The following is a 16,210-nucleotide window of genomic DNA, read 5'->3' on the forward strand; positions in this document are numbered from 1 at the left end:
GGAGCTTGGCTTGGTGGTTAGATGGACTGGTGCTGAGAAGATGTGTAAGTTTGCCCAAGGGGATTGCGTTTCCTGAAGTAGGTCTCAGTGGCTGGGTGGGTTGACTGTGCCGAGGCCCCCATAGTACCATAGCTTGGTATCGGCAACGGCGTTCTAGTTGGCATCATCTTTGGCGTGTCGGCATCCGAAATGTGGGGTTTAGGGATCGCGGGGACCCCTCAGGAGAGGACCTGCAGCGTTGCCATGCGGCTTCCCCGCGATTTGGATCTGCGGGCTGCCGCAGTCTCCACCTTGTGCGTCAATGTCCGCGTCCTTGTTGAGCAGCTCCACGATCTACCCACTACATTTATTAATGTGTCCATGGCGCTCATGCTTTTCGGCGCATGCGAACTTGAAGTCTGCGGTTTATCAATTCAAGCTGGACCAAGTGAGACTCTTAACTCCCTCCGCGTTACTAGCGAGAGAATATCAACAATGGACTGCCGGCTGTCACACACATTTACAAACATTCGAATCATTGCATGACTAGTACGGCGCCTTCCCAATCGTCCCGCCGCTTTCCATGCTCCCCGTATCAATCGCATCCAACAATCCCAACAAGTCCTTTGCGCCGCCTGCCCCTTTGCGCCCATCGTACCTGCTACCAGCCGTCCGGACACTGCCCTTCACGCTGACGCTGCCCCTCCCTGCGACACCATCCTCGGTCCCTCTATAGACAGCTCCGTTCGTTGTGGCAGGCGCCGGCGACGTCTTCGGCCTCTCGTGTCCCGGCTCTGCGCCCTCGAACTCAACAGACGCGCGACCGGCGGACTTTCGTGCGGGGATCTTGGGAGCGAACTGCGCGTGCGGTGCTGATGACTGGAGAGAAGCAGGCAATGGCGGGACGGGCGGGATGTCTTCTGCCCTCCTCTCCCTCTCGGACGAGTACTGCTCCCCCGTCGCCGTAGAGCCCGGTGCGATATTCCCAGGTCGTGGCAGTGCGGAGCCCTGTGTATCTGACCTCCGCCGCTCCGCATGATCGAATGTATCGCCCACGGGCGGCTGATGCACGAAGCTAGCGTCAGAGAACGAGAAGCCGTCTGCAGAGACAAGACTCGAAGAGTCCGAGTCCTCATTCAGCCTGCTATGTCTGCTTTTCCTCGAATACGACGTGTTCAGTCTCACCGGCTCCTCGCCGTTCAACACTTTCTTCAGGTCCTGGACGTGGACGGTTGAGCGGACGGAGGAGCTACTGGGCCGCGAACTGTTGGAAGCGCTGGTGCCACGTCGACCTGGCGGCGGGAGACCGAAGCCCTCGGCAGGCAGGTTCCGCTTGCTGCGCCGAGAGTGGTGCGTCCGTAACGGGCTGGCAGCACCGCTGTTTGCGGCGTCGTCATTCGCAGCACCGCCGCCACTGACTGTAAGCAGATTATTTTTCGCGCTGCGGTGAGTGCGCGGGCCAGAACCGGTGAACGAGCCGGAGCTGGAGTTCTCCTTCTTGGTTGTCGCGGCAATGACTGCATCCTTGGACCAGTCGAACAAGAGCTCTTCTTGAATTTTCTGCGGCAGTTCGTTTGAGGATGGGTCGCGAACTGGTTGTGCGACTGCAGCGACAGAGAATCTGCGGCCGGGAGAGCTTTGGGGGCTGGAGGGAGGCGTTATCAGAGCTTCGGTGTAACCTGTGGCTATCCGGTCGACAAGGCCTCGGCGATCGTCAAATGGCTTGAGGACACCAGTCTGGACAATCTCTGTAGGAATCGCGCACCGTGAAATTGATGAGGGCGTCCCAATGCGGTCAAGGGGCAGTGGAGGATAGCGCACGGCGGAGACCCACATCCCCAAGCTGCTCCGACGGGAGATTTCGCTATGAATCTCACGGCCAATAGATGACACTTCGAAGTCGAAGACTATACTCAATGCCCAGAGGTAGCCGTGCACCAGGCTTCCTATGTGGACCTTTGCTGTCGGGCTTGTTATGAGCTGGATGTCCTCCTGGAGACGCAGTATCATGGGCAAACCAAAGCAGGCCGCATTGACGCCCAGCTTATGCACCAACCTTGATAGAAGCAGGTGCGCTAACAGGATGTCGGGTTCGGACTCAGCATACTGGTGCGCGTTGTCGTATATGGCGAGATGAAGCAGCTGAAGAAACGTTGAACGCGCGTGTTTGGGGGATCTGTCGCGCTGCGAGGCATTAGAGATTGCTCGCCGTGCAAGATCGTCGCTCCTCGATAGGCCTAACGGCTTTCTCTCTGGCTTCTTAGCGCGGCTTCGGTCCTTATCGACGCGCAGGTCATCCTTCCGCATCTCGAGATCCAGCCAAGTGAGCAACGTATCTGCGTAAGCCTTCCTGACTTCTCCATTGGGGTCTCGCAGAAGCCATTGTGTGCCTTCCCACACAGGAATGCCAACCTGGCTGCGGCCCACAGCACTCGATCGCTTCTCCGGAATTTTGGAGTTGGCGACAATCAAGATATCCTTAATCGATGTCAAAGCTGTGATCTTCGCAGTGTCGAAGGAGAAGAAATTATCTGTTCCAGGTGGTTGCTTCATATTGATTGAGCCGGCTACGGCATCCGCGGCGCCAACAGGGTCTTCGATCGCTGCCACAGTAGACGTGATGTCCGACTGTAGAGACGGCTTTAGCCGCATGAAGATGGTAGAGACCATGTCGGATACTTGGTCTGTGTAGTATATGTGCGTTGCCAGAGATCCGATGGCTTTCTGCAGTTGCTCAAGAAGCCGTATGCGTGACGGAGAAGGCGTCTGAGTCACCTCCACCAGAACGGTACTTGAGGAGTTTCTAGGAGCGCCTTGACTGAACGCATCAACTCTGGGACTGGTTGGGCTGATGACGTCTGCCTGTTGGTGGTGCGGGTACAGACCAGAACCCTTGCCTCCGAGCTGGAGCAAGAGGAGTATGTGCTGTATGAGGCCTATGAGAACGTCCATGACACTGAGTCCAATGAAGTTGATCTTCGAACGTAGCAACCAACCAATGATTGTCGCAAGCACAAGTTGGCGGTTCAAGTCTTCTTCAACAATAGGACTCCGGATAAGGGTTTCCATAGCCGTGACAAGAATGATATATCGATCTTGTACAGGCGCCCAACCACAAATCATCCCGAAGAGAGTTGTCGGCCACGAACCGGTATGGGCCGTTGGCTTCTCGAACGAAAAATGCTCGTGTGGCTTGACCCGGTTGCCGACAAAACTGATGACAGTCGAGGTAGCCAGACGCAGCTGTCCACGATTTACCCCGACAAAGACATGCCTCAGCGCCTGCAGCGCTACTATTCCCACCTCTTCTTCTGCCAGTTTATCCGCATCCTCCGTTGTCCCAGACGCAGCGAGCGGGTCGGCTTCATTGTCCTCGAACGTTCGCACAGTGGCCATGCTCTGTCTCCTTCGGAACTCCTGCGCCTTTTCGGTGGATTCCTTTTCCCGCTCACGGTGCTCCAGTGTGCTAAGATAGCTTCCGCTCTTGGAGTAGATGTTTAGTAAGATCACCGGAATGATGACCGAGAGTTGTCGGCCGGTCTCGGAGCTCAGCGAGGCGGAAGACGCGACGCTCTTGATAGCCTCCAGTCCTGCCTTCCTGAATCTTGTAGCCACCGGCCAGCTGATTGGCGCCCTCGTCTGCAGCTGAGGCTCCTTGCTCGCGAAGGCGGCGTACAGCTGTACGACCTCCTCATACTGCTTGATGTAGTCCTGGTCTGCAGCTAACGTGGCAGGATCTTGGTGCGCACAGAAGGTATCAAATGTGGGTACTGACTCCTCGAGTAACGTGAGGTCGTTGGATTTGAGAATGGTGCGGAAGATGCGAAGAAGCGCGCCGGAGAATAGAGGGAGGTCGCGGGGGCACTTCTCGATGAGGGCGCGTAGTATCTGGAGCGTGACTTGGACATTGCTACACATCCTGTCAGCGCGATTCCAATGCGGCCCCCACTTCCCCCTATGACTGGACCGGGGCGCAAAATATTGCTCACCTGATGCGTGCTTTTGAGACGTCTCTCGCGTTCTTCATGTCCAGGAAGTCCCCGACCTTCTGCAGCTTGCTTCTCCGCGTGCTGGCATAGTACAGGAGATAGCTGAGCTCGCTGCTGTTCGGCTTGACCTCCACATTGTTGTTTTTCCTGAACTGCGGGTAACACTTGAGGACGAGCACTTGGTGTTTCGGGCGAAGCGACTGGCGTATGGCGTTCATCGAAGTCGTAGTGCTGTGGTTGGGCGCCGGCTTGCGCTCAGTTCGGTTTGTGGTTATGATGCGGTGCGTAGTATCATGCTGCGGAGGGTTTGAGGAGTTTCCGCCGGTATAGGTACTGCAATAGCTTGAGGATACGGGGTACGACTGCTGTGGCCAGCGGCCTAAGGATGTCACGGAGTGTGAGAAGGCGAGTAGAGGATCTAGGCAGCGTATAGAGGGATGAATCAGATTGCTCCCCGGACTCACGCTCACGCTCACGCACAGGGTCTCGCGGGTTCGGGGAAATCCGAGCTCCCGCGTCGCCCAGCCCTGGACGACGTGAGCAGCATCCGGGGGGATCTCCACGTCGCAGACACCAACACCACGAACTCTCAATTACCACCTCTACTAATCCAACAGAGTGGCTGCTGTTTTGTCAGTGAGATGAGTTGCACTCCGTTCTGTCGGTCTACGGAAGCGAAATCGCAAGAGTCTGCGCCTCTGTATCTGCTTGAGCGGTCGAAATGAGCCTCACTTAACAAGACCTTCTACTGCCGCTTTAGACACGGAGCTGCAGATACTTGCACATTACGCCAAGCCTGCATATAAGCCGAAAACAGAAGCCGATCTGCTCGAGCCGAATCGCTACCCCAGTGCGGAGATTGCGGGGAATAGCTCTTCAGAGAAAAGATGCTGCAAGATCACCCTCTATATATACCGTAAATCACGTTTCGCAACTCTTTGTAGTCGAGCTTCGAGTATCAGAGTTCAGTTGTCATTGCCAATATGCATTTATCTAAACTCCTTTCGTTTTCCATCTCTTCTTTGCTCTTCGTTGCGAATGCTGCCAGCGCACAAGAACCACCTGCTCCTCCTCTGACCTTTCTATACACCGCCTACGTTGATTGTCTTCCCAGGGTGTACACGCACACTACTCCCCGGGGCATCCGTACTACAATTCCCATTGTCGGCGGGAATTTTACCGGGCCTCGCATGAGCGGTTTGTGGTCTTCGCCCTGCATTGTCAGTCAGGACCGGGAGATGCTGATGCACTTTACCGCCAGGCAAGATCTTAGATATCGGAGCCGACTGGGGCATCAACGACCCTCAGACTGGCATCTTCTCTGCCGATACAAGATACAACCTGCAGACAGATGATGGCGCCAACATCTTCATCCAGACGTCTGGGCCTTCGCAAGCGAGAGGCGGTCTGCATCTTCGCATCATCTTTGAAACGGGTGACAAGAACTACTACTGGCTGAATAACATTGTTGGTTCGTGGCTTGTCTAACATGCAATAGGCTCTAGTTACACTAACTCTGTACTGTGCTTCACAGCTGTTGGTATCCTGAACCCGGTCTACAGAAATGAGTCTCTGTCCATTCTTCGGATCGATGCATGGCATGTACGTGTTCTCACTTGTCTAGTGACTAACAATGATTCGACTTCTGAACTCGCTTTTAGATGACAACAGACCGGAACGTGACTACATTCAGCAACGGCACGATTGCACGTAGAGAGGCATGAAAAACATTACCCGGGAAGTCCAAAAGGATGGAAGAGGGGGATCTGATTCGAACGAGAAATAGCTAGACCGGCAATGGGCGGAGAAGACACGCTGTACATAATCTTTGGATTATAGAACTATAATTCGGCTGGTGGTGATTCGCGTTACTGGTTGTATGTTGCAGCGGCTTATACGGATCCTCGAACCGCACACACAAACTCATCAGAGGTCCACCGTCTCTTGCACGACTGCCGGACGCCAAGGGTCAAAGGGTTTTCGCTTCGCGAGTTCCGCTGCACCTCTCGCCGCTACAAATACAGGCTCATTGTCATACCACTGGGGCAATTCCTCCAACAGCTCTTGACAAGTCTCATTCAGGACGGCACGGAACTTGGCGTCGCCAGAGCTTTCACCGAACAGCAACAGCTTTGCCGGTTGCCTCATAGGGCCCACATCCCATACAACGGCTCTCCGGACCGCGTCCTTTACTGCTTCCCAGTAGTATTTTTCGTTCGGATTCTGGTGCCTCGCATCGTGGCCCAGCGTGAAATCTTCCACTTTCAATGGCGGATGCTCGTATAAGTCATTCGCGCTTGCCATGAGCGTTAATGCAACCGTTAATGCTGTCTTGGTGTACAGCACTGAGAGTACGTATATGTCCTGCATCGCCATCCGCTCGATCTTGCAAGCGGTTCTGTTCTTATAATCTGAACAGATACCCAAGCCGTTGCCGGCGTATGCGGTCATGGTCTCGTAGGCGGGGTAGTTGAAGAACCTGAGTTGGATGACGCCTAGGCCTGCATGTTCGAAAGCAGCGTCCAGAGTGTTGCCGTTAAGGCCTTCGAGGTTGACGATCGTTCCTACAACAGATGAGAGAGGGTATTCGAGGAAGTCCTCAGCTTCCGCCCGTAGGTCTTTGATCATGTCACCCAGGGCTCTCGCATCTGCAGGGGAACTAATCAAGTTCATCAGTCAACAATCTGGAGCAGCTAGGTAAGCTGGCCTGACTCACACCCTGTAGCGAGAGCTCATGCGGGAGAGCCGTGACATAGTCTTGTGGTATGTCTCGCTGGCATTGACCCTTGCCACGTTCGCCGTTGAACCATTGTGATAGCTAATTGCTACGGTCCTGCCAACAAGCTGTCAGCAGGCAACAAAGCATCTTCGTCCTGTGTGCCATAACCCACCCATAGCCCGCAGTGAGATCAAATCCTACACCTACTCCGCGGTTCGGCAGCTCCTGCGGCTGCAGAAGCGCTCCATAACTTGCGATCGATGTCGCTTCCGCCGCGTGACTTCCTGGAGAACACAAATAGGCTCTCCATATCGGGAGAAATAGAAGGCCCACAAGCATGGAGATGAACAGCACGTCGATGGGCCGCAACATGGTTAATATGTTCTCCCAGACTTGGTCCTTACTCTTTAGGGCAATCGGACTGAAGATGTAGGGGATTTCGAAGTATTATTTGATACAAGAAACAGAAGAGCTGCAGGCTATAAATCAACTGGGAGGTCAAAGATATGTGGAAGATAAAAATACAAATTTGAACAATTGCAAATTCGCGTCTACCAGCGCACACGGTGAGAAGATGAGACACATAAGAGAGCTCTGCGGAAAGGTACCGCCTCACCGCCGTGCTGTGCCGCAGTCCACGGCGGTAATAATTGCATTGCCGCCACGGGTATCCGGCGCGTAAAGAGTTTCCGAACCCAAATCCGTATCTTCGGCGCTTCCGAAGCCTTCCCGCAACAAAGCAACTCTGCACGACATGTTCAGTTTGACCAGCAGTACTCTGACCACCGGCTATTCTGGAGGGTGTTCGCGTCTGATTGGAGGGACTCAGTATCTCTATCCTGATGCCGTTTCTGAACGAAACCTTTAAGAATGTAGAAAAAGGTATGCAGTAAAGGATTCCTACACCGAAACCACATCTAAGACTAGTACAAGTACAAATATGCGTGAGATATCCACGTTTCACGAAGCAAAAAACAAGCACGAATACACCACTCGTGGAATGATTCGCATGAAGACGTCCTGCGTCAGATCAAGTCGTTTACCGAGCCGACCAACATTCCCGAAAGAGCGCCGTAAACCATTCGTTAATGATGACGGACTGGCTGTTTCTTCTTGGTTCACTTTGGAGATGCTCACATCAGTCTCGAATGAGAATGCTCGTAACTTGAGCGACTCTGCGCTGCTTCAGTCCTTGACGCATGGAACTCCGCCTTGTCTAGCCTGGGCGACAACGGATTCCTTCATCGCAGCGTGACCCTTCTCTTCTGGATGAAAAGGTCGATTCACGCGTCCAATGCCGTTACTACCTGACTCAATCGCAGTTGTAGTCGCGCCGAGGTCTTTTGGTGGGATTGAAATAGAATGAATGATTCTTTCAGGTTACCATCCATGACTTCTGCCAAAATAGAACCTTAGGCATCAGGAGGACTTATTGTCCGAGGTCGTACGGCACAGTACCTCCAGCCTCCCTCAGCCGACGGCACGATGGCAACGCGAGCACTGCGCATCCGGCCGTCCCTCTCCTCGAAAAGATCCTCCAACTTCTTCACAGGTGCCTCTGCTCGCTCTTGCGCCTCGAAGCGGCTGGCCAGGAGCCCGTAGACACTCAGGCGCGCCTGCACGTCGCCCACCCGCGTCGGTCCTACGACGCACAGGATGCCCAAGCCAAGGGCGATGCCCAGAGCCGCAAACACAATACAAAGCGCAACGAGGAGAAACAAAGGAGCCTTGGGTACGCGGGCAATCAACATGTTACGCCGGATATGCTCCTCGGAATTCCTGCGCGGCTCGAAGGCCGTAGCGGCGAAGGCTACCAAGTTTCGCTCAAGCGAGGCCGCGTACCTTTGCGCGACTTCATACATGGTCTTGGTGCCGAGCACAGATGACAGTGTCGAGATAGCAAACTGCGGGTCTGCGATCTCCCAGCCGAAAGAGCGTATGACAAGGATGGAAGTGTCGTTGTCGGCAATCCTGAATGAGGCTGCGGAGATGGAGCCATTGATGAGCGTGTAATTCAGATCGTAGACGCTCAGCTCGCAGCCCAGTGTAAAGCTATTCACGGTTTCAACGTATTGGAACATATCCGGATCAGACTTCAAGGGAGAATCTTTTGCGCCCAGGGTCGGGAGGTAAGCAAAGACGCCGATATGGACGGGATTACTGAAGTTGGACTTTTCCATCTCTGTGGTGAAGTTCGCGTCGCTAAACATGCCCATGCAACCATTTCCGAAGTCGCGGACGTCTTCGGAATATTCAGGAGTGCCTCCGAAGTAGCCGTGAAAACGATCTGAACAGTTGAACCCCCAATATTTCGGTGTCATGGCACATTGACGACTAATGGGCTTGCAAGACGCTGAGACTGCGATGGTGGCAGTTGAGAAGTCCATATGAGATGTGTTGGCTGCAACGAGGTACGAGAAGGTCTTGCCATCCTGCTCCCCGGATAGGACTTGGGTAGAGGCTGATAAGTCCGCGGCTAGTATCTCATAAGCGTATCCACATCCAGCGTCCGGGCAGTAATAGTACGGCAGGTAGCATTCGGGCTTACGAACCACGTTGTGATACATGGTGTCATAGAAACCGACGCATCCGTCGGGGAGTTTGAATCCGAGTTTCTCAGACGGTTGAGATACCGTCGAAAGCGCAGAGATAGCTACTGTTTTCGTTGTAACGTGCAGCCATGTATCGACTGCCCAGATAGAGTAGCTGAGTATCATCACCGCCGCTAGAAGAGTGAAGGCTGATTTGATCATCCTGCTCGCTCCATCTCTTGACTTCCAGAAAATATAGGAGATAAGATAGTAGAAAGACGTGACCCGCCCATCCAACGATTTCATCAAGAGGCCAAGCTGGTACGGCGAGGGAAGCTGGCTAGGATTTGCTTCCTGCGCATGCAAGAAATCATTCGCGAGCTGGTACGAGTACAGCGTCATGACAAAGCTCGGGATTAGCGTGGCAACGCTACTCGCCCAAGATGCGATTGTCGCTAGTGACGTTGCCGAGAAATCGACGAAGAATGCAGGTGAGCCTGTGGACTGTTCCTGAGCGTTGAAATATGATACGCCGGGTACTGCTGGGGAAACTTGGTATGCCACCACAATGTAGAGAAACAGACACACAAAGACAAGAAGTGGTACCGCCGCCGATGCCACGGAAACCCACACGTCGAGATGAGCCCCAGCTATTCCACTTGATGGCAGTCTGGAGCGCGAAACGTTCTTCTCTTGATTGTCAGACTCCGAGTCAATGAGGCTTTCTGCCTCCGCTGGCTCAGCTATTGATACGCTTGACGCTGGGTCGGCTGCGTCACTAAGCGTATCTTGATGAGACGGCGCCAGCTTGACAGTCGAAATGTCCTCTGGACCATCTTCTTGCGGCCGAGACCAACCACTGTGTGCGGACATAGGGAGTCCTCGGCTCTGTCAAGAATTTCTGTAGTGGATGAACCGGTCGCAAACTGAGCATTTGAGGAATGAAGAAAGTTCACTGAAGTGACGGCAATGAACATACAAACAAGCGAATGACAGTGCTAAGTACAGATGAAAGGAATCCAAGCCAATCCGGGTACTTAAATATCAAACAGCGAAGGAAGTGGCGCAGTAGATGCAGCTGCGTTTCAGCCCCTAGTTGCCAAGAGAATTTTTCTCTCGAAGTCAGGCAAATCGCCCTGCATGCAGCGCTCTGAGATTAATACGCATCACAATGGAGCGGCCATGCCCCAGTAGGCGCTAGGAGATCACAGTTGCGTGTGCAAGTGCACTCGGCAATTGATAGAAGGCTGACGGGTTCGGGGTAATGATGGATGAGTAAAGAGAAGTCAAGACCCTACCAATCCATTGCTACGCTTGCCAGTTAAAAACATGAGAAGGGCAGGAACATTAGCAAAGATACTGTGAGCCGCGCTGCGGGACAGGACCATACCCTCAACGTGGGGGCAAGAACAATGGTCTGGCTAACAAGATGCATGATTGGTTGACGGAATACTATGTCCTAGGATGCACCAAATAGCGCAATCAAGGTCGCGAAGGTATTCTAGAAGGTTAGATGGACAAGCCAGGCCTAGAGCTGGGGGGTCTTGTGGGAGCTTGATGCAGTGTGAAGAGGCTCAATATGGCGGGTAATGCCGCGCCTTCGATCTCTTGGCTGGAGTTCTGAGTGAGTGAGAGTGAGGGAGCTAGTCCTTCTCCCTTGGTCCGTCCGAAACTCAAGCTGTTGCCGCGCGGGTAGATCAGATACACTTGTTCGGGTTCATGGTTTCCGGTAGTTCGAAGGCGCTTACGGGAGACATGTAAAACCGCCTCGAGCGCTTAGAATGCAACAGGCTGTACAAGTGCTTCAGGCAGTGAAATGCAGCGTTGCGGCATAGTCCAACCCTTTCACAGCCATCATTCTGTGCCGTCTTCAAGCTGGAAAACAATATGTCCCTTCTTTATTTGCGCTTAGAGACGAGAGAGGGTTTACTCTTCTACTCGAAGTCAATGGTCTCGTCTTTAGTACGATAGACCTGTCATCAGATCTTTGCGAATCTATTGAGTAACCGAGGATCAATGATTACGCGTCATGTCCCACACAGTAGCCACATCCATCGTTGTCCTCCTAGTTCTTCTCTCTTTATCCTCAATCTGGACTTAGTCGACAAAAGATGTTCCTCGTAGCGACCCACAAGCTCCTCCACCGTCCAACGGACTGCCGAATGGCGGGGTCGGGATAGGGTTTGACCTTTCGGGGACATATGGGTGAGTCATGAATTACCAAGACGGTCAGACCTGAGTACTGACAGGCGTTCTAGGACCGTGGCGATCAGCTACCACAATGGTACTACGGTCAACGTAGCGAAGATCAATGCCAGCAGTCCATATCATGAGACAATGGCACGCCTATCCCTCCACTCATCTCAGCATCTACAGTCAGTCAACATAATTATTTTGCGACCGACAACCCAAGCTAACAAGATAGAGCAGCCCGCCATACATTAACATGGATGAAGAATGGCGTGATTATCCCCGCCAACTGCTACGTCGCTGGCGCAAGATGCGCGGACTTCCGGCATCTAATGATGTTGGCGCTCTCAGCGGCATGATCACCGACCTGCGAACAGAGGCCGAGAAGTTTTTAGGCTATAGGATTTCGTCTGTTGTCGCGGCAGTAGTCAATCTCGCGGCAATCTACGGTGAAGACATCTACGATGCCTTTGGCTACGCTGGTCTTGAGGATATCCAAATCCGACCGTTCAACTATCCCACCTACGAAACCATGGCCGCTGTTGCAGGGCACGGACTAGGTCTTTGTGAACACTACATGGACAAAGAGGCATGCGAGGCCGAAATACGACCAATATCGAACATGACAAATGTGCTTTCAGTCCTCTATACGCGAACTGCGCTCACGGTATCCCTATCCAGAACCTCCGTTGCTGCGTGGTTGTACGAGCATGCTCCTTACAAGCTGGAAGACTTCACATTAGGATATGACGCAAGACATGATAATCCTCGCGAGGAATACTGTTGGGAGGCCTTGAGAGACGCCATACGTGCACCCATCCTGAGAGGCTCCGTTCACAGCAGAGTCAGGCAGCCTTCCAAAGTGCTGTTGTTCGGCGAGTGCTCCGGTAATCCAAGGTTTCGCAGGCTGCTTGAGGAAGAGATCATGAGCCTGTTCGGGCGCCTGCCGGAGATCCTAGATGATGAGCCTGTCTTTGTGTGGGCGAGAGGTGCCGCCGAATTCGCCAAGAGGAAGCCATTCGACTTTTGGAAGGATGATGATTTGAACGAGCAATTGGATCTGTGACTCGTAGCACTTTGGTAGTTGCAGAGCATGGGACTGCAAGCAGCGCTGACCTGGAGAATGTCTTCGCTGGCTGTGCACTGCTGGCGAGGGATCTGTGTACATACCTGAACTTGAGCGGTATGTCTTGTGTCTTGGTGGCTGAGACAGGAAGTTCGGCAATCAAGAACCGGAAGGTGTGTGAGCCCTAACGGCTGTCAACAGAACGATCTGCCTTGAGTATACGCTTGTTGAAACGGTCAACCCACCACTGGATCGAGGTGCCGGAGAACCGGGAGAGCGTCCGCAAGAGATCTTCCGTTCCGAGATCTCTCGCTTTGACATGCGTCCTTGAGACGCCTCTCTGTCCCTTCAGCCACGACAAAACTCGTACCGGCCTCTTCAAATGCCGTAATATGTGAGTATTGAGGCTATCGAGGCTACGTAACTGGCCCAGATTCCATATTCTTTCTCAGCACTGATCGACTTGCGGAGACCTCGGATCTAGCTCGGGAAGCCGGCTGGGCCTAGCTGTACTAACTGTCAAATCTTCTGCCGAGATGTCGAATCGTTGGTTGACTTTCAACGAATCATGACGTTGGCATTCTTCATTACGCTTTACCGGGTACGCTAAATGCGCGACATCTTCCAAGGTTGTCCAGAGAGATCCAGCCTCTCCCACATCCGGAGAAGCGCTGATCTCCCGTCAGTCTAGTTAAGCTTAACTTGAGCTCTACCAAGGCTCGCGTCTCTCTTGGAATTCGGTCTGGACATTCTCCATGGCACAACAAAATCCCAGATACCGGCAGCTTGGAGACTGCCGTCGAATCGGCCACGCTTCATGGTCGGTGAACACGACGCTAAGCATAGACCTCGCTTGTCATTGTCGTTGTGGGCGTTCTGACGAGATGCACCAAATGGATTGAGGCTGTCCTGCAGAGGCTTTAGGCGGGTCCACCGACCTTTCAACTTGGCTCTGATCGAACGCTGATTGTTGCAGCAAGGGAATTCGGATGAGCGTAGTGTCATTTTATTTAGGTAACATCAGGTCTTGCCTTAATTCCGATGCTTCCTACATGTCTAGGGATGCCGTAAGGCACCGATATCTCTTTCCGCTATCATCCAACGATTAAAGAGCACAAACGAAACAACTTTGATCAACTCGTCCGCTTGTTGCTCGGCAGTACATCTGCGGTGAGCAAGAAATTTCGAGAAGCGTTATGCAAGACTTACATGGACTTCACAAGCTTCGGACCTTTTTTTCTTAGTGGATCTCGTACTCCGGCGCCAGACCACCCCGATGCGTAGTACTACTCGGAAAGCCTGCATCTTCGGCCGCGCTACGGCTCCTTAGCCACCGGTCTGGAATCGCTCTAGACAAGGGCGGGTACGCTGCTCGAAATCGCACAGGTACACACCCGCTTGCTAATCCAGTCGGCTCGATCTGCACAAGCGATGACCGGCGCCTACAGGCTGCTTCGGCCACAACTTCCTCACGATCTTCGTGCAGTAGCACACCCACCATGCATCCCAAGCGGCCCTCTAACAATAAGCGGAGAGCCTCGACCAGGTGCTCAGCTGTATCTTGACAAATTTGAGCCCGCGTATTCTTGAACACGCCTCACCGTCACGGCGAGGTCTGTTACGTCCAGCATGTATATGTACTGTGCAATCGCTCCTCTATCCAATGGACATCCACATCCTCTCACATCTCTCGTTCAAACAGCTTGCCAGTCATTGGCATCGGTCTTTCGCTACACACCATCAATCTTTCACTACTCACTACCCACTACCAATCCCATACTACTCACTACCAATCCTACAAGACCAGTCAACATGCGTTTTTCCACAACATTCGCTCTGGCCACCGCCGCCACCACAGCCCATGCCATATCCTTCCCTGACGTCTCCGCTGTCCTACCTGATCTCACCGCAGCCAAGCGAGATTTCGAAGCCGTAAAGCGCACCATCAGCTCCATCTCCATCCCTGACATCTTCTCCGCCAAACGTGACCTCGAAACCCGTCAGAGCGGCTGCCCTGCGGTCTGGACGACCATTAGCAAAGAGCTCACGGGATTGTTCCTCTCCAACGGTCAGTGCAACGACGCCGCACGCGCCGCCATAAGGGCATCCTTCCATGACTGCGGCACGTGGAACAAGCCGCAAGGCAACACTGGTGGCTGCGACGGATCTCTCATCCTAGCGGGTGAGCTTAACCGACCGGACAACAACGGGTTGCAAGGCATCTCAGCCACGCTTCTATCGATGGCCCAGAGGTACAAGGTCGGTGTTGCAGACATGCTCGCATTCGCAGGCAGTAAGTACAGCACCGCCTCGAGTTGATTCTCAGCGGCACAGCTGACATTCCATCTCTACAGACCATGCCACGGTCACCTGCCCGGGAGGCCCAAAGATCAAGACCTGGGTGGGTCGCAAGGACTCTACCATCCCTAACCCTGATGGCCTCCTCCCAGACGTCCGCGGCTCCGGTGAGAGCCTCTTCCGCCTGTTTCAAGACAAGGGTTTCGATGCCGTCGACCTTGCCGCACTCCTTGGCGCCCACAGCACTAGCAAGCAGCGCTTCGTTGACCCCAGCCGCGCCGGTCAATCCCAGGACAGCACGCCTGGTATCTGGGACGTCAAGTACTACAGCGAGACGCTCAAGACGCCCGCACCAAACGGCGTCTTCGTCTTCGAGTCTGACAGGAACCTCGCTGCTCACCCTATTGTCGGCAAGGAGTTCAAGGGTTTTGTTGACGGTCAGGGCAAGTGGAACGGCAAGTACGCTCAAGCGTAAGTTCTATCTGATATCTACAATCTTAGACTGGCCGCTGACATGATCTTCCAGTATGGAGCGCATGACTCTCCTCGGTGTCCCCGGCGGATCTGCCAACCTCATCGACTGCACCAACGCCCTGCCGAGGGTGGTGCAGGTCAGGGATATGAGGGCCGGAGCTTTCTACAAACCGCGCAACTAGTCATGTTGTGGTTATGCACTTTGATTTCTTGCATTACGCTGGGTCACGGGATTTTCATTGTCATGATATCGATGACGCACACGCTCTTTACGAGGACGATGGGTACGGTTAGCGAGGAGTCTGTCCTGGCTGCTATGACACTCGGTGCCTCGGATACTTTGGACTTTGTATTTGGCTGCATAGCTTGCGTTGGGGGATTTGGATAGAGTGTACTCCCAGAAGGGCCCGAGAGTTATCAATCGTTAGACATCAATTCTTACCAAGAGACCTACCGTTCCGCGCACATGTTAACCGACATGCTCTTGCGATGCTCTAGACTACCCTGCTTGCAGCTGACTTACTCTTTGCAACTCTCTGGCTGTACTAGCAGTTCGCGCACCTACAGGCTAGCTAAGTAGAAGCTGCAGCCTCAGTTAGTGCATTGGTTGATGAGACTATAAAGCATCTAGTAGACTAGTCTTCCGGACCGTGACCCATTATCGATGCATAGACCCATCGGCGTCCGACGTGAGTCTCCGCTCCAGATCTTGGGTCGCGTACACAGACAGCGCTCGCGCTACACAGGCACTAAGGCGGGCTGAAGATACACTAGAAACAGCACCGAAGGGCTAATAAGAAGCTAGTCCGGGACAACGCGGGTGTTAGTAATATCTGCGAGACGTCCATGCATTGGTTGAGAGCTTGGTATCATCTGGAACCTCATGAGAAGACCGAAATACTAGGCAAGCGGACATGGAGTCTAGATCTTACATTTCGGCGGCAGTGAAAGAAGCTGTCTTTGG

General features: G+C 53.5%; 6 protein-coding genes across 6 annotated transcripts; 3 read left to right on the plus strand and 3 right to left on the minus strand.

Moving 5' to 3' along the window:
* Window positions 1-525: 525 nt before the first annotated feature.
* W97_02740 (uncharacterized protein) lies at window positions 526-4,186 on the minus strand (the record flags this gene model as incomplete). Its single annotated transcript, XM_007780639.1, has 2 exons — window positions 526-3,889; window positions 3,969-4,186. The coding sequence occupies 2 exons, from the start codon at window positions 4,184-4,186 to the stop codon at window positions 526-528; spliced, it is 3,582 nt and encodes a 1,193-aa protein (XP_007778829.1).
* Window positions 4,187-5,158: 972 nt separating this feature from the next.
* Window positions 5,159-5,456, plus strand: W97_02741 (uncharacterized protein; the record flags this gene model as incomplete). The annotated part of the gene is made up of 2 exons (XM_007780640.1): window positions 5,159-5,165; window positions 5,230-5,456. The coding sequence occupies 2 exons, from the start codon at window positions 5,159-5,161 to the stop codon at window positions 5,454-5,456; spliced, it is 234 nt and encodes a 77-aa protein (XP_007778830.1).
* A 438-nt stretch (window positions 5,457-5,894) lies between these two features.
* Window positions 5,895-7,059, minus strand: W97_02742 (uncharacterized protein; the record flags this gene model as incomplete). Its single annotated transcript, XM_007780641.1, has 3 exons — window positions 5,895-6,627; window positions 6,685-6,801; window positions 6,860-7,059. 3 exons carry the CDS (start codon window positions 7,057-7,059, stop codon window positions 5,895-5,897), a joined length of 1,050 nt encoding a protein of 349 aa, XP_007778831.1.
* A 1,040-nt stretch (window positions 7,060-8,099) lies between these two features.
* On the minus strand, window positions 8,100-10,091 carry W97_02743 (uncharacterized protein; the record flags this gene model as incomplete). Its single annotated transcript, XM_007780642.1, has 1 exon — window positions 8,100-10,091. The coding sequence occupies one exon, from the start codon at window positions 10,089-10,091 to the stop codon at window positions 8,100-8,102; it is 1,992 nt and encodes a 663-aa protein (XP_007778832.1).
* Window positions 10,092-11,247: 1,156 nt separating this feature from the next.
* Window positions 11,248-12,474, plus strand: W97_02744 (uncharacterized protein; the record flags this gene model as incomplete). The annotated part of the gene is made up of 4 exons (XM_007780643.1): window positions 11,248-11,259; window positions 11,320-11,423; window positions 11,477-11,593; window positions 11,649-12,474. 4 exons carry the CDS (start codon window positions 11,248-11,250, stop codon window positions 12,472-12,474), a joined length of 1,059 nt encoding a protein of 352 aa, XP_007778833.1.
* Window positions 12,475-14,286: 1,812 nt separating this feature from the next.
* On the plus strand, window positions 14,287-15,428 carry W97_02745 (uncharacterized protein; the record flags this gene model as incomplete). Its single annotated transcript, XM_007780644.1, has 3 exons — window positions 14,287-14,767; window positions 14,829-15,243; window positions 15,299-15,428. 3 exons carry the CDS (start codon window positions 14,287-14,289, stop codon window positions 15,426-15,428), a joined length of 1,026 nt encoding a protein of 341 aa, XP_007778834.1.
* Window positions 15,429-16,210: the final 782 nt, after the last annotated feature.

The sequence above is a fragment of the Coniosporium apollinis genome (assembly GCF_000281105.1).
Source record: "Coniosporium apollinis CBS 100218 chromosome Unknown supercont1.10, whole genome shotgun sequence".
Classification (NCBI taxonomy): domain Eukaryota; kingdom Fungi; phylum Ascomycota; class Dothideomycetes; genus Coniosporium; species Coniosporium apollinis.